At 42.7% G+C, this 21,192-nt stretch overlaps 1 protein-coding gene across 1 annotated transcript in view; it reads right to left on the bottom strand.

Annotated features, from left to right (window-relative positions):
* adamts3 (ADAM metallopeptidase with thrombospondin type 1 motif, 3) overlaps positions 1 to 19,349 on the bottom strand; it is a 79,658-nt gene extending 60,309 nt beyond the window's left edge. The window contains exons 1-4 of the mRNA XM_042101738.1: positions 18,953 to 19,349; positions 18,265 to 18,286; positions 16,489 to 16,910; positions 1,478 to 1,634 (exon numbers count right to left, since the gene is read on the bottom strand). Coding sequence (XP_041957672.1) covers positions 1,478 to 1,634; positions 16,489 to 16,910; positions 18,265 to 18,286; positions 18,953 to 19,018 — 667 coding nt within the window. The 5' untranslated portion in view covers positions 19,019 to 19,349. The remainder of the gene's footprint in view (positions 1 to 1,477; positions 1,635 to 16,488; positions 16,911 to 18,264; positions 18,287 to 18,952) is intronic.
* Between the last annotated feature and the right edge of the window lie 1,843 nt (positions 19,350 to 21,192).

The following is a 21,192-nucleotide window of genomic DNA, read 5'->3' as shown; positions in this document are numbered from 1 at the left end:
TGGGGTGGGGTGGGGGGGTTCCGGGAGCCTGACTGACCCGAGGCGCATGGACGCCGTTCAACTGACACAGAGTTGGGAACGGCGGGCGGGAGAGAGAGAGAGAGAGAGAGAGAGAGAGAGAGAGAGAGAGAGAGAGAGTGAGAGAGAGAGAGAGAGAGAGACAGAGAGAGAGAAAGCGAGAGAGAGAGAGAGAGAGGTGGGCAGCGGTGCAAGCTCTGGGGCCCTCTGACTGAGAGCTTCTTTCAGGGGCCTGTTGGCTCATCCGAATTGCGACGGAGAGCGCTGGCCAAGTCTGCGCTCCAGCGCGTTTCAGCAGTGGTGTTTTCATGCTCGTGCTATGCTGCCATATATAAAAAGGCCCTACAGTGGACGCTGAAGGCTCTAGGTTCTTATTTATGACTGTTATGAGTTGAGAGTGGCTGGGAGCACAAGGGCAGCTGCTAAGATGGTCTCGAGACTTACTGAGGGCAGTCGGGAAATGGACACAGATCCGTGTTCCTTGTGGCACGGTGAATGGGCTGAGCATTCCCAAGCAACCACGAGTGACGGCGTAATAATTCCTCCACTCCTTGGTGCTTCCCACCTGGGACAATGGCACGCCACCAGGTTACCATGGTAACCGTAACAACCGTACAAGCCCTTGTCTCTTTAGAGGCGAATGAATAAGAACATATCTCTGAAAGGAGCTCGAGTGACAAAAGACCTCGGCCGCCTCCCAAAAGTTTCCCACTGTTCTGATGTAATTACCGAATGGCCTCGACGACGACGACAGCAACACACACACACACACACACGCACACACGCACAGACACACACACACACACACACACACACACACACACACACACACACACACACACACACACACACACACACACAAAGTTCTCCTTTTCACATCTGAAGAAGGGGAAGTGGTGTCATTTAGATGTTTCTCCTGATGTTGATGGGCTGCAGAGGGTGGGGGTGAGGCTGAGTCGCGTGAGAATGTTTTGAACTGGGGCTGGGCCCTCTGAGGCCCACCTACATGGATTAGCCTTGTCGGAGAGATGACTTCTCAGGCGGAGGGCTCCTTCAAACGTGGCCGCCGTTTATTACTTTCACTCCTAATATTATTGCAGCCGTCGGGGTGATGAGATGGCGTTTGTTTGGAAGAAATATTCAAAACAAATTAACAATCCCACAAGAAGGCTTACGAAGGAATTGAAAGGAGGGTACATCTGTTTGAAGTTGACCACCGTTAACAAAGACCGAGTTTTCTATCGAGGCTTCTTTCACAGGGTCAGCTCATTATAAAAACGTGATCCTATTTGCCAGAGAAAGAGGAAATGCAGCTTTGTGTTCTAATGAACCATCTGCTAGTCAGTGAGGTCACCATCTTTTCTGAACTGTTAGTGTTAGCGTCATCCACAAACTGCTGAGAGAAGAGACCAACATTAGTCCAGTGAGAAAAGAAGCCGGGGGGTGGGGGTGGTCCTACCGTCCAGCTGATAGTCCACGGAGATGTCGGAGGGGGCTTGGCGGACGGCGGACCTCCTGTAGACCACGTGCACTCTTCCCTTCTCCTCGTGCTCCTGGGCGCCCCGCTCAAGCGGCTCAATGAAGTATTCATCTGCATCAGTGCGAATCATGCCTGCCTGCGGGACAAACCACACGAGGACCGGTGAAAAATAGCGACAACAATGCACAAACAATTGCACGGTTCCCTTATCCTTATCTGCCCTTCCTTCTCATTTTCTCTTTTTTCCATCACTGTCTCTTTTTATCAGCTGTACAAAGGAGAAGACATTTTCCAATGGTGTCTGTTTCTTTGTTCCGCTGAAATATATGTGGCTTATATCATCTCCCCACCGGTGAAAATAAATTGCAAACCTTGCTATTCTTTGATCACGGCTGTGTTTGTCAGGAGGCTAGCAACCCTTGAAGTCCTACATGTAATCTACATGATACACTGAAATGTACAAGGACTGCAGAATGAGCTTTGAAGTGCCAGTAATAACCACCTGGGAGGATAACATAGTCAGCACACACTAACACATTCTGACCAAAAGCAGTTAAAGATTGGAGGAACCATGGAATGGAATGAGCCAGGAATTTTGTTTTTAAAAGGATCGGGAAAAGGACTATATACAAGAACTATATAGAACATGCAACGCACGCGCACGCACGTACACACACACACACACACACTGTAAACTATATAACTATATACAGTATGCACACACACGCGCACACACACACACACAGCAAATTGGATAGTTCTTGTATATAGTTATTGTGCATTTATGTACGTGTGCATGCTGGATATAGTTATTTTGCATTTTGTATATAGTTCTTGTGGGTTTGTGGGTGTGCATGCTGTTATATAGTTATTACCTCCGCCAAGAAGGTTATGTTTTCATCGGGGTTTGTTTGTCTGTTTGTTTGTTTGTTTCTCTGTGTGTCTGTTCATCTGTTTGTTCGCAAGATAACTCAAAAAGTTTGGGAGTGATCCAGATCACCATCTGGATCCAGGAGGCGGTTATGTTTTCGCTTGGCGGAGGTCTGCACTCTCGGAGTGCTTTTCTAGTTTTGCATGGCACACTTAATTTCTTAATCTGTCTGTCCATAGGTCAGCACTGCCTCCTTACCAAGTTTCTTAAAGGTTTTCACCAACTCACCCCCCCCCCCCAAGTATACGTGTTTACCTTGGAAAAACTATTTTGAGCCTGGCTTTATCACACTATCTGCTTTTGTGTGTATGCAAATTAGAGCATTTTTAATGAGATAGGGCCTCATTTGCATATGTAAACATTAAAATATAAAATACATGCAATACATTTTTTTCTCATCTTAACATAAGTAATCAACTCAGAAAGTTTCATGGTGATATCTATTATTTAAATTTTTTTACCCTATTCACCTGTACTGCCTCACCTTAATTGCCTATTTATGCTAATTATGCAAATTGCCCAAAGTGCAACTTTAGGCAACCAAGTTGAATTCCACCCACTAGGCCTATAGATGACATTTCTGCAATAAAACTTTAGGGTACTCAACATTTCTGTGTTCATGAAATCACGACTAGACTAAGGTGTATGCAAATTTTAAGGTGCAGCACAAACAAAGCATACTCTTTTACACTCTAGTGTCTACTTATCAAGTGGTAAAGGTATGGAACAGACTGTCAATCATGCTTTATGTATGACACCAAGTTAAAATGCTTTATGGAATGGGGATCACAGACACAAGAGAAACCTAAATTCAGCTACAATAAAACCAATTGTTCAATAATTGTTCAATTCAGTAAATTAAGCTATAAGGCCAAAATAAAGGAATTAAAGGAATGTACTCTTGCTCACTAAAGAATAACAACAGCAACAACTGCAATGCCAAAGAGCAATGTGAAAAGAAGACATAGGACATCAGTGGAAGACAATGAAAGTACCACTTCCAAATAAATCACCATGGCAACATATTAGAAAGACCACCACAGGAGACAGACCTGATAATGATGGCGCAAACAACCTACTCTGTAGAGTGTCTGGACTGACCCTGTCAAAGCTCAAAAGGAATTAGTTAAAGCCATTCATCAGTTAGAATCGTCCAGCTTTCAGGAGAACATCCTTTTAAAGGGGCATTTTTAAGAGTCAAAGGGATTCATTTAATATAAAAATGTGACATTGTCATCATTGTTAGAAGTTGCTGTTAGTGGTTGCTATTATTTTAGAAACAGCAATAGTAACAGGAGCAACAGTCAAACTTTACTCATCACTCAAACTTTACTTTTTCATATCAATCCTCCTGCTCTTATCAGGTGGAGAAACATTCCCAGATAAATAGCCTTTGCTAATTGTCAGACCTATACAGCATCATAATATACCGTCAACACAATCTCAGCTCAATTTATGCTATGCCTCCCATCTCTGGAGCAATCACGGCATTATTGCAACACATACATATGAATTCATTTACATAACTTGTCATGTAAATCAAACATACAGCACGCTTCCAAAATTTCACACCTGTTTCATATTTCACATTTTATTTCATTTTCTGGACTTTAGAATATGGAACCAATTCATGACTAATAAGTACATTCTGCAGAGGTATTACTGATGATAATGTGCTTGCTACCAAGGAACCAGTTTCCACTTTAGAATGGGAGCCAATCTCCCAGTTATTAAGTGCTATTTCACACAGCAACCTGGGCAGTGAAATGCAGCAATGAGGTTGAGCCATACACTTGCTTATTCTACAACTGTTCTCCTACTATTTGGGATTTATTCAGACAGTATACAAGTAGGTTATGCATATTCTATTTTGGTACTTACTACTAATTAGTATGTAGAGATCAAGGCTTACAAGGTCATTATTAAGATTATATCAATAATAAAGGCCTAATTCGTCATGAACAAGAAATGTGTGAATACACACCTAACAAATGGTTAATGTTGCCTAACACATGCCTTACAAGTCACTAATACAGGTATTAATTAGGTATGTATTGGTGGCTAACATGTGAACCTTAAAATAAAGTGTTACCCATTTTCTTGTGTGAGTGTGTGTGTGTGAGGGGGGGGGGGGCAGAATCTGGTGTGTTTACATGAAGATAGTCACTAAAATGTCCTTAATTACATTCAGAAATTATGCATTTGAAGTGGTAACTTTTTTGTATTCCCCAAGGGGCACCCACAACACTAATTAAAAAGCATTTGTTGATGTGAGGCAATTAAATAATCACTCATTGCCATAATTACCATCATTTGTTGAAATGCATTAAACTTTAAAAATGCATTAATTGATTAACCTGGGATTGAACCCCAACAACTGTCTTAAATACAAAGAAATAAATAGACAGCCCCTTTCATGTATGTTTGCATATCTCTCTCTCTCTCTGTGTGAGTGTGTGTGTGTGTTGTGTGTGTGTGTTTGTGCGTGTGTTTGTGTGTATTTGTGGGTGTGGGTGTGTGCAACTAAAAATGTTTGTGTACATACATATCTGAACATGATAGCAAGAGTATATATGCAGCTTTTGCATCCTTTGGAAATATGTGGAGCATGTATTGTTTAAAAGCTACCTATAATGAGATATTCATTGCATGTACTAAGAGCTGAAATCATGCGACATCCATCCATTTTTTAGATGTGCCCACATCAATTTTTGTGTTCATGAATTTTTGAGTGCACACACATAATACTATGTGCATGTGATTAGTCTGGAGTACAAGTTAATAGTATCTGCATGTGCATACATCTCTCTCTCTCTCTCTTTCTTACTCTCTCTCTCTCCCTCTGTCTGTCTCTTTCTTTGTAGTTGTGTGTGTATACTGTATCTGTGTGTAAGTGAGTGTGTGTTTGTGTGACTTGAGTGTGTGTTTGTGTTGAGTGAATATCTGTGTGAGTGTGTGAGTCACTGTTTATGTGTTTGTGGGTATGTGTGTTCGTGTGCGTGTGTGTGTGTGTGTGTGTGTGTGTGTGTGTGTATGTGTGTGTGTGTGTGTTTGTGTGTGTGTGTGTGTGTGTGTGTTTGTGTGTGTGTCATTGGCCAGCCATGTCAGTCTGGACAGCCACATGACTGTGAGGTTGTGTGTGTGTGTGTGTGTGTGTGTGTGTGTGTGTGTGTGCGCGCGTGCCTGTGTGTGTGTATTTGTGATAGATTGTATGTGTATACGACTGTGTGTGTGTGTGTGTGTCTGTGTGTGTGTGTGTGTGTGTATCTGCTTCAGCAAGCGAGTGAGCGAGCGGGACGTTTTTGAAACAGCCCTTCAGTTTTTCGCCGAGCCTCCCCAGCCTCTGCCCCAGCCCCAGCGTAGGCCTCCTGTACACAGACTTGCCTCTCAGAAGGCCCACTGGAATGTGCTCAACACCGGCTCTCTCGCCTCTCATCGTCATACCTCAGCCAGCCCTCAGTACCATCCTGTGTGCTCCAGCAAGGCCAGGGAGAGTGTGTGTGTGTGTGTGTGTGTGTGTGTGCACACTTGTTTCATTCCTGTCGGGCCTTGCACAATGTTTCCCACTTCCCTCCCGGCACACGGCTTACACACAGTGCCTACGTGACTCTCTCTCTCTCTCTCTCTCTTTCTCTCTCTCTCTCTTTCTCTCTTTCTCTCTCTCTCTCTCCCTTTCTTACTCTTCTCTTTCATGCACACTCACAAGGAATCCATGAATACTTAATGAACGTTAACTTTCAAATGTTTGACATTACTTTGATAAATATCTAACGCATCAGTGTAAAATTATTAATCTTCCATCCTTAATCAATTTGAAGGTCACAGACTAGCACAGTCTATGAATATATAACTCAGTCTAATACTCTGAAATCCATGGTTACAAGCACCAGATTATTGTGAGACTTTAGCTTCATATTTCTTGTCGTGCCCAATTCTTCAGCTTTCTCAAAAAGGTGTGAATGGCATTGTGATTTGACAAATCCCAAGAAATACAGATACCTATAAAAAACCTAGCTGATGCAATTTATTATGAGTTCCAAAATATATGTTATACTTTGTGATCCTGATGCTGTTTTAGGCTAAAAAGTTGTTTTACATCACCTAACCTTCATTTGGAATAGAGCACTCAGCTTTTGAGCTAATGGAATAAAATAAGATTATATTAATGACAAAAAAGGATAAATGCCTGGGTTATCCTTGCCCAAGAATATCATATTCACATAACTGTTACAGCATAGAGCATCCTACATCTTCATTCTATCAGCCTGTCTGTGTTGACCACATAACCCTGGCTTAGCAGCTCCAATGAGGTCATTTTGAGACAGCAATAAACCCCCCAGCATTGATTCAATAGTCGTTCTTGGTGGGTTTGTGAGGGTCACACTGATTCAGGGCAGAGAATTAATGTCCCCCCACGCCCACCCTATGGCTCTCCACGACATTTCCATCAGGTTGCTGGAGGGTCACTCCTTATTCATGCCCCCCTACTTTAGGATCAGATGCGTGCTTGAATGTCTGAGTTGACCCCTCAATACCTGGGCAGACATCCCAAAGGGCACGGCAACGTGTGCTCACTACACAAGGTCCAGATAAGAGCTCAATAGAAGTGGCTGTTTTGCTTCCAGAACAGCGGTTGTTGTTCTCTGCAAATAGTAATTTTTCAGGTTCAAAATGACACTTTTTCGAAAATGTCAGAGGCGTGCGGGAACAACCTTCAAGAGGAGATACGTCTGAACAAAACTTCTGTCGTTTTTTTATCTTCATGGTTTTCAATGGAAAGGGTAAAAGAGCGTTTAATGAAGGCACCAGAAAGGGCAATTATTGCGTAGAAATAACTGTGAATTGCTCACTGTCATTTAGCACTCAGCTATTCAATGACTAAGACCTAGTTGACCTACCATGAAGAATGAACTCTTCAGCAAACTATCTGTGCTCAACTCAATATGGCACTTATAAAGACATATGGTACAGTATTTTTCCAAAATGAAGACTGAGCTGCTCACAGTGCAGTGCTAATTACTAGAGCTCTGTTCTAGAATCTTTGGGTAAAACGACTTTTTTACTTTTTGTGATCAAAGACTCAGCATTAGTAATACTAATTAGTAATCCTAAAGTAAAAAAGAATGTCTAATTTAGTATGCACGTTAGCTTCACGCTATGCTGGAGAGTGGAAAATGTTTGAGAGAGGATGTCATCTCTGCAACTCCTGAGTTCAACTTCCAGGCCTGTGATTCAAGAAACTTCACTTTACTGTCATCTCATGGGAAACAAGTCAAGGCTCATCATCATCATCATCATCATCCACTCAAGAAACAAAACATCATCATCCACTCAAGACACAAAACACAACTCATAATTCCAGTCTATACTGTATTCAGTTTTGCCTGTCTTTTTTTGAAAGATGAGTCAAGGAAGAGGCAGAATCTATGTAATCTCAAAAGACAGAATTAAAGATTGATGACTGCATTTCCTTTCAGAATGGCGAACTGTTTAACAGTTCATCTAGAAAGACTGCATTACACTGAAGTTTATCATCCTAGCTCCCATGGTGAAATGGTGCAATTATAGCCTACTGAAACATTACCTACTAAAGGAAGATGTCACTGATGCTGAGAAAAACTTCCATATTTCACCAGCTTGACCACTACAAACCAGACTTCCTAGTGTTTTAGAAATTGTGTACATAAAGAATGCTGGTAACAGATTTCTGTAGTAACAAACTTGAGCCATAGGATATCAGACTTGATATTCAACCAGGTGGAAAGAACCTTATCAATTTAGGTCAACAATTTCAGGAGTGATCAATTTAAGGATCCAAAGATGGGAATGGGAATACCATTCTAATCTTTTCCAGATTTAAAATCCACAAAAATAAACTAGTGGAACGTTTATCTTCTTTAAAAAAACTACCTTAACATTTCAAGGCCATTGTATCAGCAGAGCACCACAGTATGCCAAACAGTATCAAAACAATGAAGTGTATACCACATTGTGCACACAAATTCAACCAATACAATCTGTCAGTTTTATGACATCAGTACCATTAACAGACAAACTTAAGTGCCATGTTTATCACACGGCTAACCACAAAAGGCAAAACATCTGGAGCAATAACCAGTGCCTTCAACATATTAGTGAGCAAATATATGTGTTTCAGATATGTTTACTTATATAATGTATGTATAAGGAAATGACAGGGTATGTAAAGGCAATAGACGACCTGAAATAGACAGAGAAGCTACAAAGGTAGTGTGAAATGGTGCCTTTTTTCATCCTGCCTTCAAAATTGCACCATTGTGGCGGCAGCACAGGCATTTCCACTTGACAAGAAAAAAATCTAGTTGCTGCACCTTTCATTGTGGTGACCACCCTGGCTGTTATGTTGCCTCGTGGCCAGCAGGCCGTATGGAGTGGACAATCGCAGGTGGCTTTGACTGAGCTCAGCCTGCCGTTACTTAAATAGAAACCCTCTAAAAGGGATCAAGAGTCCTGTGTTCCATCAGTTTAATATCCACTGCATCTGCGTGGGCCAAGCAGACAGTGCCGCTCTGCCAAGACAAACATATGGGATTCGGCTGAAGGGGTCCAGTTTTCTGAGACGGCCCTCCAGCCTAAACTTCTTAAGGAGCCGGTATGAACGTGCTTTATTTAAAAAGGTACTGCCACTTTCAAAAAGCCTGGATTCAGTGGAGACACTGCTACCTTTCACCCTCCGTGTTGTTTAAAGGTGTGTTTGCTTTAGAAATGTGTGCAAACCTTCGTCATCATTACCTACCATTTTCATCCCTCCCCTTTAAGGAACTTTAAGGAAAAATTACACCAGCTAATTTCTTTAAAATTTGGGGGGAAAATGAGAAAAAGAAATCCCAGAGGGGAAAAGAAGAATTCCTGCATTTATTAAGGCAAATACTAATAAGCAAGATGATATTTCACCTGTGTATATCATAAAAAAAACAAAACACCTAAGCATTTACTGCTTATTGAAAATATGGACATTCCAAACAGAAGCTGAGTCTCGGGCCAGTCTGGTGTTGCTCAGTTAAGGAATCAGCTGCTTCCTGGAATTTTATTTACAGTCATCCATCACAACCCTACACAACCATCAATCACTTGTGCTCTCAGGTGGACCAAACAAAAACCACACAAAAAGTTTGACGAGTCCAAAAATAAATCGATAGACAAAATGGCAAGCAAATCCAAAATAGGATGCTGAGTTGAATTTGACCAGGAGGAAATGCCTAACAGTTTAATCGAACTCTTGCTTACATACTCAGGCAAATTGCGAGCATTTCCAAACATTTACCTAGTGCTTCGAAAGGTGGTGAGCAGAGACTGCCTGACCCTAAAATAAAACCAAGCCACCGTGAATGGGCTTCAATGTCCATGGCACTGACAACACAAACTGTGGGCACCCCTGAAGTTTATGAAGGTCAGATTAAAAACGTATAAACATATAAATATATCAATAAACGCAGCCAGCATACATTATATGCACGGCAACATCCGTGGCTTCTTGAGAGAGAGAGAGAGAGAGAGAGAGAAAGAGAAAGGGAGAGAAGGAGAGAGAGAGCAAACCTGAAGAAATAGCTTGCCTCTGCATATCCTAGCACACCTCCCCACCGCCACCTCAAACCGTATACCAAAACAGCTCTGGGGTCAAGTCTCTGCAACGGGCAAGTCCTTGGCTGAATCAACAAGTAACATCAATAACTATTAGTGAATACAACTCTTGTGCCCGATTGCACTTTGCTGGGCAAGGGGCGAATGCCTTCGTTTCTTCCTCAGTCAAACAGGCTCCTGAAAGGTTAGGGCCAGTGCCTGCTGGAAGCTGTGTCAAGCATAAACACTCTTCATCAGGCAAGGAGGGAAAAAAGGAAATAGCAACTTCTTGGACGTTTACTCAAAACTTTTTTTTATATATTTTTTTGACAGCAAGCCTTCATTATATTCTATCATACTTCACTCGGTCAACTTGCCTGCAACTCTATGAAAGTCAGTCAGTACAGAAGCAAAGTCCAAGTAAGATTTGTGGAGGAAAGTCACTCAGTTCAGTTAAAAAAAAAGGTTTGTCCGGCAATGCCGGGGAGTGAGAAGTGTAAAACTACAAAGACAGATACAAAGTTGATATTAAAGCCAAACTGCCACCTGTATCATGCAGCACAACATGACCCTCATGTTAACTGCCCTGGGGAAAATGTGCAATTTTGACTGACTTGATCCCACTGCCCTGTGGTGATGTAACAGTTAACATTAAGCTCTGGACTGCCTCCAACCTGTCTTTATTTAGGTCAATTATTCTGTTCTCCTGCCAGTGCCAAGAGTGTTTCTCCTGATCCAAGCTTTACCTGATTTCTGTCACAGATGCTGAAAGAAGTCATTCACTTTTGCCAATGCCTGGTGAAAATATGTATTTTTTTCTCAGAGGGCAGCTGGCTCCTCTAGCGCCGTGTACAGATGTGTTTTAAACATCCCGTACATACAAGCTCCAGCTCCTCGGCTCTGCAGAGACTTGAATCTGAGTTTGCTAACAACATGAATTTATTGCAATATAGTCATTTGTGTTTCATATTTATTGGCACATGTAGTTATCCTTCAGCATGAGTCAGTGACTGTGTTGCTTGAGGCATTATAGCATTTTGGATCGGTGTGTGGGCTATTCAGCATGTTATTAATGCCATACACAATGTTCTGTATCCTCGCTAAAGGATTTCATGGTGTAACACTCATTGTTGTGCAAAAAGAATTGAAAAGTCACAATTTCAAAAAAAAAATAAAAATGGCACTTGGGAGAACACATTTCCTTTGCCTGTGTCAAGATTCTTTGATTAAATAGGAACTCAATGCCAAAGCTGCAGAGTGTTGTCGAGCTTCATGCACAAATTTTCCAGCCACAAAGTCAGGCACTTGGGGAACAATTTGTTTCAGGGAATATGGCAAGGATACCTCATTCCAGGCAGGAAAGAAGCCATAAGTTACAGTATGTACTATGCGCTTCACGTTACTGAAACCTCAGTTAATGCTCCCAAACATATCACAAGCCCGTCCAGTGTGTGTTATTTCGTGTTTGCACGAACCTCAGGCTTACACCATTTGCACTGCATAACTCAACTTTAAAAAATATATCTACAAGAGGGATTATGGGAGAAGCACTTGCACTTGCTTGTGCTCAGAGGATGCCCCAAAAATCCAGACCAGCAAAAGCTATCTCTGGTGTGTCTCTGTGTGTGTCTATGTAGCTCTTGTGTGTCTCGATGGCCTTGGGCTAGTGACTGTACCCTGTGACGTTACTCATCAGTCCACAGCAGACCACTGGAGACCGGGGAGAGACAGTCCCATGTATGGGTGTGTTGCAAACAAGCTCACTCACTCACTCACTCAGTCAACCCTAATTGAACAAGGTTACGGCTTTTGAAACTGGCATGCCCATATTTTACAACTGCCATGAGGAGAACAACTGGACTGGCATACTGCCGGTCAGAGAGGCGGGAAAGCAGTCTCCTCACATAGACCGCACCCACCGCCCCTTTGCAATCACTCACTGCCTTCTCACAGTGTGTTGGGCTGTAAGGCAATTTCCGAGCACATCAACACACCAACACACGCCTGAAACAATGATGACACGATCAGGCTTGCGGCTCCACCTCAATCTCTACATATACAGCTCGCCTCAACGACATCTCCGGCCAACAGGCTCATCGTTCGGAACTGCACCGCCGAACAGGTGTGTGGAAGTACCAAGCACTATAATTACAGATTTTACAGCGGAGGCGGCATATCCCAACTCCATTTCCATTCTGCGCTAGACGACCATAAATGTCAACCACATACACTCGTATTTTGGATTCGGAGGCGGCATCGATTTCAACACTATGCTCTTTGTCCAGCCTCGGCAGTAGCTGGAATGTCAGGCATGAATTTGGGGGGAGATTTGGGAGGGGGGGGGGGGGGGGTGGGGGGGCAACGAGTGAGGAGTAGTTCAAAGACGCATCCCAAGTACATCAGCCGCGAAGGAGGGGAAAAAAAGAAACGTGAAAGGGGCCGCTGGCAGTGTAGAGAGAGCAATGGGGGGGGGGGGGGGGGGGGGGGGGGGTGCTCCTGTGATCGTTAACAGTATTAATCTACTGACAAGGGTTCAGTGGGACGTTCGCCTGGGCACCCGCCAGATCTTCCTCTGAAGCCGCGCCAGCAGTTCAATAACGCAATCTGCACAGATCATCAACAGCACAGCTTAACTTCCTTCAGCACCCAGTGTGACCCCCCCACCCCGCTCCTCCTCTCCCCTCCACTCTCTCGTTTTCGCTCTCTCTCTCTCACATCCTTCTGACCACCCCCCCCCCCCCCCCCCCCATCTTCCAGCAGGGCAACATGCATGAAAGGAGCCAAAGGCGGAGTGACAGAGCTTGGTGTTTAGCTTGGGGAAACCTGAGCACCTTGCTTTAGGGAGAGCACTGAACCTCCTTCTGTTTGGTTCCACTCCTCTTCTCTATTAGCCTACTCTTAAAGAGAATATAGTGACAAACAGAACACACAACCTCAAGAGTCAATAATAAACTTTTTTTTTGGTTTGTTTTTAAACAGAATCTGCGCCAGAATATTCCGCATGGAAATCATGAAACAGATTTGCAGATATTACATAAGAAGCTTATTAATGAGCTGGTTGAGAATGACACCCAGAAAAACAACTGGGTGTGAGGAATAGACATGCATGGCTCATTATCTGGTAGCTTATCCCTTGACCTAGTTCCAGATGATGCCTTCCTGTGTTTTCATATGCTTCCTCCTCCTCCTCCTCCTCCTCTCTGGCCTCCTATACAGAGCCTCCCCCTCAAGCCACCCAGCGACTCCCACAGACTAAGCTGAGAGGAAGTATCTGCTGCTGAGGCATTAGGACCAGGGCTGCCTGTAAAAGACTTCCAGACTCCGACATGGCTGTAATTGGGCACAGTAAAACACACACCTAGAGAGGACCATGAGTATCAATTTAGATCAAAGGCCGTTACTGCTGGCTACTGTGTTTGATCCGGCCCTTTCGGGAAGTCGTTTGTGGGCCAGGAATCAAGGGGGTTATAGGGCGACTTAGATCCATCCTGGGAGAATTATCTTAACATATCCCTGTCCATCTTGAACACATACAATTTGCCATTCACTGATGCTTACCTTCACACACACTCACACACACAAACACACACACACACACACACACACACACACACACACACACACACACACACACACACACACACACATCCTGCTTTCACACCTAACCATTATGGAGGCTTGACTACATGTGAGATTCTACTAGTGCTAAAAGATCTTTTTTTTCTTAGCACATCTATCGTGTTACACAAATGGGATGAGACCTTAGATTGACCGCAGAATAAGCACAGTGGTATAACTATACCCAGGTGAGAGGATTTCAGGGTTTTTCCTAGAAAAGCCAAGGAGATTGGTAAGGGTGGTCTGAACAATGTGATGTCTGCTTGTGTTAAAAATGTGTGGCGGAATGGGGAGGTCTGCTGGATCTCTAATCTAGAACTCAGTACAAGGATACAATGTCCTCTTTACCCCTAAACCTGCATTCAGTTTTACTTTTAAAAGTTAAAAATATACTATTATACAATACTAATACTATACTATACTATACAATACTAATATACATACTTTAAAAGTTTTGGCTTATGTAGTTCAACAAATTATTTATGAACATATATGGTCATTTTCTGCTTGTCTTCTGGGAAATTTACATATATACTGCTTAAAGAGGTTAACAAATCCATGGTGAATGTCATGTAGGTGTTTGCTTTCTGACAAATGTCTCAAATTATATGAATAATGTATCTGAAAAATTGAGTTTGTTTCCACAGAAAGACTTTGGAAAAAGATTGCCATTCATATAGGCCATAAATTTACAGTGGCTTCACCATGGAGAACAAGCTCAGTCTGCCTTGGTTGGTACATTAAGCATCTTAGTATGTAGGTCGTCAGCATTCACAGAGGTTGTGACTTATAAAAAAATGTTTACAAAAATTATTAGGGGCAGCCGTGGCCCACTGGTTAGCACTCTGGACTTGTAACCGGAGGGTTTTGCCGGTTCGAGCCCCGACCAGTGGGCCGCGGCTGAAGTGCCCTTGAGCAAGGCGCCTAACCCCTCACTGCTCCCCGAGCGCCGCCGTTGTAGCAGGCAGCTCACTGCGCCGGGATTAGTGTGTGCTTCACCTCACTGTGTGTTCACTGTGTGCTGTTTGTGTTTCACTAATTCACGATTGGGTTAAATGCAGAGACCAAATTTCCCTCACGGGATCAAAAAAGTATATATACTTATACTAGGTTCAGCCACACTCGTCTCTACAAAGTGCTTTGCATTTTCACCAATCGCCTACAACTCCACAGACAGACAGACACCCAGCACATTCCTGTGGTTTCAGAGGCATAGGCAGCGTATATTGTTTCTCCATAACCTAATTGGAAGTGCGGCTCAACTAATACAGTGAAACCCAGGGTGCAAGCAGCGGTCAGCCCGAGCCTCCACCTGCGACTCAGGCAACACGACCCATCCGTCCGCCCCAACAATGGGGACACTTTTACTCCCATCGCTTTGAATCATGCGTTTCTGTCCAAAACCTGCTGCGTGGTCCAGTCTGCACTTTAAATCCGAGGCTAATCCTTCAGTGACTCCAAGCTCCAGAGGAACAGTGTTTACGCCATGGGGGGAATGGGGCAGGCAGCTAATTTGTGCAGATCTCAGGGTGACCCAAGGTTCACTCAACTCTGGTATCATTTTGGATGCTGGCCCAAGGGTTGCCGAGTTCGTCGTAAGAAAGGCAGGGACAGGAAAAGGCACACTAAAGAGTAAACACACACACACACACACATACACACACACACACACACACACACACACACACACACACACACACACACACATACACACACACACACTGATCTGATCAGAGACCATGGCCATGCCTTACTTGAACGATTCCTCCATATTCTGAAGAGCCTGCATGGTCTTAGGAAGTACAGGAGAAACATGTGTTCTTGGCTGTGTCTTTACCAATTGTTTACTAGTTCAGTGTAAACAGACAGGCCTGTTTTGTCTGAACCATCAGACAAAACAGATTCCAAGTAAAAGTGAACTCTAATGCAATCATGTGAAACAGATGGTTAAATGGATGATTATTGAGGACACAGTACCAGAGGTGGCGGCACGCCATAGCACTTTGGGCCAGACTTTTTCCTGAATGCCGAGAATTCTTTTTGCCCAGATTCACGCACGATGGTGATTTATCTTCATTTACATGCTATTGTTATTATCGCCATTGCAGTGTGGTGTCGCTATCGGCACAAATCTAATCTCACTCACCAGTGATGTGACTACCGCAAGTGTGTCACTGGGATCTACATTCAGTGAGAGCCAAAGCCTGCGCATGGCGATGGGCCCCTTATCAAACTTTCACATCATTTACAAATACTTTACAAGTATTTACTCATTGTGATGTGGAAGAATCAACCTTCCAAACCAACACTTTAGACCTTTTATAAGAAATGATCGCTATTTGCACCGCTTTCTTGCCTTTTACATTACTGTCATGGTGACCTTATTGGTAGGTTATATTGTGTTTGTGTTGTGCTTTTATTCTCGTTGAGATGTTCCAAAATGAAATGTTGGTTAGGAATAAAAAACTAAATTGGTGTTAAAAATAGGCCCATTGAAAAAATGGCAGGCCCATACAAATGTAAATCCTGGCGCCACTGCTGCACAGTACTACAGGCAGACTGCATTCAAGTTTGTAATGAGTGGAAACCTGATTTAAAAATGCATATCAATCACTGGCAAATAGTATTTTATCAGTCAATACTGATTGAAAAGAATTTTGAACTTGCACGAAATGTTAAATTACTTTATCAAGATGGCATTGTATGAAAGAGCACAAATTTCTGACAAATATCTTGATTAGTAACAGAAATAAACAGACAAAATGCTTTAATTACTGAAAATGTGTACGTTCTTGTCTGATTTCAGACCAACACATTTGTATGTGATTGATGAGGTACTTACCAGCCCATCACAGTTGTTTATAGCGACGGAGGCCTCTGGCACATCCGTGATGTCACCGACAAACGTGCAGTCTGTTTTGAGAAGTTCCCGGTTCATTATCCTGTCCGTGCGAACGCTGGAGCGATTGCCGCTCTCTGTCGAGTTGCCGTTGTCCTCCACGACAGCCTCCACCTCTTCGTGCCACTCCACCATGGCCCCAGGGGCCACAAGCTTGCGGTTGGGGTGCAGTCGCAGGTGGAACTCCTTGCCGAAGGCAGTGATGTTGAAGAAGAGCTGGTCACCCTGCTGCAGGCCCAGCGTGGCGTCCCGCTTCACCCGCTGCTTGTGGTTAGCTGAGAGCAGATGTGACAGGTAGTGGCCCTCTGAGTCGGTGCTGATGGGGGTGATGAGACCGTACTCCTTCAGCCGGCTTTTGAGGAACTCTGGAAGCAAGGCAAGGCAGGTTCATGTACAAAAGTCATTACCATGGGTAACAACAGGGATAATTTATGTCCTCTCACATTTTGCAAGAGTAAAATTTGTATGTGTGTATGCATGTGTGTATGTGTATGTGTGTGTGTGTGTCTAATGGAGGCAGAGTGTGGGGGTAGGGGGGTATTAAAGGTATCAGCTACTAGATGGCAATTAATCTTAATTAGGCATGTTTGTTTGGTTTCTACTACGATCCTCATTCACTTTCTCATTTGCGGTCAACTTAGCAGTTAAAAGAAGCTTATAGGCCTCAAACAGTTTCTTTCATTTCAAAGCATTTTTCCACCAACATTTGGCCTGCCTTTTAGACATACTGTATGAATGATGGCTTGCATACAGGTAGGCCTCTGAAATGTGAAAAAAATATATACTGAGGGCGTCCAGAAATGTTGAAGCTTGTAATTTGCCAATGGTACTTCTGGCTTAAAACATGAAATAAAAGCAGATGTCATTGTTTGACACATACAATAAGCCTGAAGAAATTGCAGGCTTTATGTCCCACAGCAGTCTGGTTTTGGACACAATTGATGCAGTGAAGTGACAGCACGCTTAACCAAGCACAGTTTTTGCCTCAGCAGCTGTCAATTAAATACTGACAGAGTGACTTCTGAAGGGACTTGCTAATCCTTGTCAGCACATAAGAAGCCTTCCTCATTCTAGAAGTCTGAACGTGATACAAATATAAGAAACAGGCCATGTGTTTGGACATTTCATGTACTATTGTTTGACAAGGCCATGGGTTTCTTTTTTTCCCTATTCTAATATTCAAGGTTGTCAGACTGCCGTCTGTTTGTATTCTATGCCTCTACTTGCTGGGAAGGGAAAGGCCTGTAATCACTGAATTCAGCTACTGTATAATATAACTGTGTACTGCATTCACATGCTAGACCTATTATCATGGAGCTGTGGGGAAAAAAACGTAATGTTGTTTCTGTCAAAGATTTATCAAGAGAAAGTGAAAAGTTTTGGACATTTCAACTCACTAAATGCATTGTTCGCTTTAAATAAGCAAAACATAGAGAACTATTGTCTTGTGTCACCAGATTTCATCAAATATTAATGAATGAATAACGTACCCTACAACTTCCTCTACACATGTATAAGGTTGTGATGCAATGTTAAGGTCAATATTTGGGCAGAGTATGAAAGAAACACTTGTATACTTTTTAGTAGGCCCAGTCCTTACAGGCCATTTAGCTTGACTGTTAAGTAACCAAAACAATGGAGATGTTTCATTGAGTTATTTACTTTAGTGATTAAAGTCCCAGATTGTGAGAGAATAGTTAGGAGATAAATTAGTCTTACCTTCCTTATCTACTTCACCAGCCTGAAAAAAAGTCAGAATACAAGTTTACTTCAAACATCCACGGTAAACTGAACACACATTGCTGGGACCGATCAAACACAGACACATTGTATTCACTTTTGCAATTCTCTCACTCTCTCACACACACATCTCTCATTGACCACAATGTCATGGAAGATCGTGTTGAATCATGAGTGACTTGGCAAAAGATCAACTTTCACTTTCACGAGCTATAAGAGCATGCTCCTTTAAATAAATAAATAAATGAAACAATGTCACAAAAATAACTGTGGTAATAATGTCGCCTATATTTAGTTACATATGTATACACAACACAAGTGGACAGCTGATCCATTTCACAGCATCTGTGTGATCAGGAGGCTCATTAAACTAGCCAAGCCATGATCATTTCATTAATATTACTCGGCTTTACACGCACCACCTCAGAGTAGCCTAGACAAGAACGCTTTTAGTCAGGGACTTAACTTCTGTCAAAGTGAGAAAGTAGCATAACTGTCACGCTGGCGCCCAGTGCTCAAGCTCATTATTTAGCAAAAATATAGGCCTACCTTTATAGGCATAACTTTTTTCTGAGTTTCTCACGCTTTAGCATTGTTTTTTTTTCCGCGAACCATTGCCAATGGAATGAATTAAGTGAACGACAACTGTAAGAAAGTGGTGACTTACCAGGTCGGCTGAAGTCAGAGTCACTACAACTCCTACTACGAGTAAGCTCAGTGACAGGAGGACCATCACGAGTCGAGTGCGTTCAACAGCAAAGAAGAAAATTAAAATAATAGTGGAAAAATATCCAATTCAGGTAGGCCTAGTTTACCGTGCTTTCCGCGCCGACAAAGTGACGAAAAACACTAACCCAACTATCCAATTCAGTCAGACAGTGAATCTGCAAAAACTTTTTTTCTTCTCCAGGAGACAAGCAGTATTAACGTACAATTAAGTTAAGCGAAAGTTGCAGGACTTGGGTCAATGTTTTGAGTTTATTATGGCTGTAACGCTGGTTAGTAAAACATCCCTAGCAGACAGAGTTAGTGGAAGCCCCTGCTAACTGGACAGAGCAGAGGCTGAGCTCTTGCAACCTGGTACGTCTCTCTGCCTAATAAACTAGACCAGCCCTGCTGATGTGACGTCACGCCCTCCTCTTTCACAGAGAAACACATGGAGGAGGGAAAAAAGGGAAAAGAATATGCAAGGAAAACACATGGTAATACTTTCTCCCCTCAGATTTGTGCTGCTGGTTCAAAGGCTGCGCCTCAGACGAACACCAACTTGCCGGTTTATTCAAGCGTACAACCACCCTCATAGGCTACTGAAACAGCTGTCAGTGACACTGACCCTTTTTTCTTTTTTTGATTGTTTAGTGTCCAATTCTTCGGGTTTGAATGATATTTTGTGAAAAATATCCATAGGTTACACTTGGTATTTTGATTTCTCAACCTAACAGTCTTCAACTCGTTCAGCAGGCAGAAAACATTAGCCTTTGTTATTACAAGTGTGTTAACATAACTGACTTAAAACATCATTGTCATTATAATGAACTCAAAGTGAAGTTCAGTAGATAAAAAGGTGGCCATATTTATTATTCTCCTAGTTTTCCACAAAGATCTGGGTTATTCAGTGGATTAGACCTGCATAATACAGAGAAATCACGTGTTCTGAATAAGCTTCTTTGAACTTGTTCATAAATAAATTGATAGCACACTTCCCACTAAAATACAACAATTTTATAAGCATGCTGCCATACAGACATGGCAAGGAACAGTCAGCAGGGAGATATTCTATTCTATTGAGAACTATTAATTAGTGCAGCCTAGATAGAGATAAATTATTCATGCCTAATTTATGAGGGGTTGCTACATTTCTGAACTATTAATCGGGGCAATATTCTCATACCTTGTAAGATCATCACTTTCCTGCTCCTCCGCTGTGCATTATTATAGCAAAATCAGTATGTTTTACAGCACAGAAGATTTGTTTAAACTGATTGTAAAGATGTAACAACAGAACTGCAAATTGGATGTGAAAAGCATAACTGAAATAACTGATAACATGTTGACTCTCCATCCCTCTTCATTTACCACTTTATTATTTCAAATTGCCAAGCAAAACTTTCAAAAGGTTCATTAAACTGTACTGTACCCCTTTTTTTACACAACTACACCATCAATTCAGTTTTACTCACATAACTTCCCATGCAGAGATTATGTCAATGCTTCTGAAGGATGAGAAGGCACAGTATAGATTGTTTTAGTCTCCCCAGGAAGAGGGTTCACTCTGTTTGACTGTTGACAGAAATAACAGCTTCCTCTCGCTGTCTGCATAACTCCCATCTCTATGAAGCATGAGATAGCTTATGAGCAAGAGCAATGTGAATGGCTGTGCGTTTTATTGTGCATGACAGGAGTCGTCTCAGCAAACCCAAAATAATGACTGCAAAGTTTTGTGTGTGTGTGTGTGTGTGTGTGTGTGTGTGTGTTTTCAACAATTCGAGTTCTAAGAAGGTTAACTTTTTGCTCTCAGAAAGTTCTCACACATAATTTATCAAGTTGTGATAATTACGTTTTCCTCCAACTTTAAGCACATCCTGGTCCTGTGAGGGAGCTGTTCAGCTTCACTCGTGCATATTCACACATCCTAAACAGACACGGCTCTCTGCTGGGGCCACGTGTGCAGTTGGCAGCTGGTGTACAGGTTGGTGGAGTAGCACTGGAGGAAACACAATTGCCTTCCCCACAGCTGCTCTCCTCATGGCCCAACCCCCCCCCCCTCCCACACACACACACACACACGTACACATACACACGCACACCAGCGAAGGAGGGATACTCCTCCACTTTCCACTCCCTGGGCACCACCATGCACCCATCCACCCCTTGCTCTCCACCATCACACTCTCCCCATTTCAGTAC

Source organism: Alosa sapidissima, chromosome 8 (assembly GCF_018492685.1).
Source record: "Alosa sapidissima isolate fAloSap1 chromosome 8, fAloSap1.pri, whole genome shotgun sequence".
Classification (NCBI taxonomy): Eukaryota; Metazoa; Chordata; class Actinopteri; order Clupeiformes; family Clupeidae; genus Alosa; species Alosa sapidissima.
Note: the sequence above shows the minus strand (reverse complement) of the source record. Positions and strands in the feature narration are given on the sequence as shown.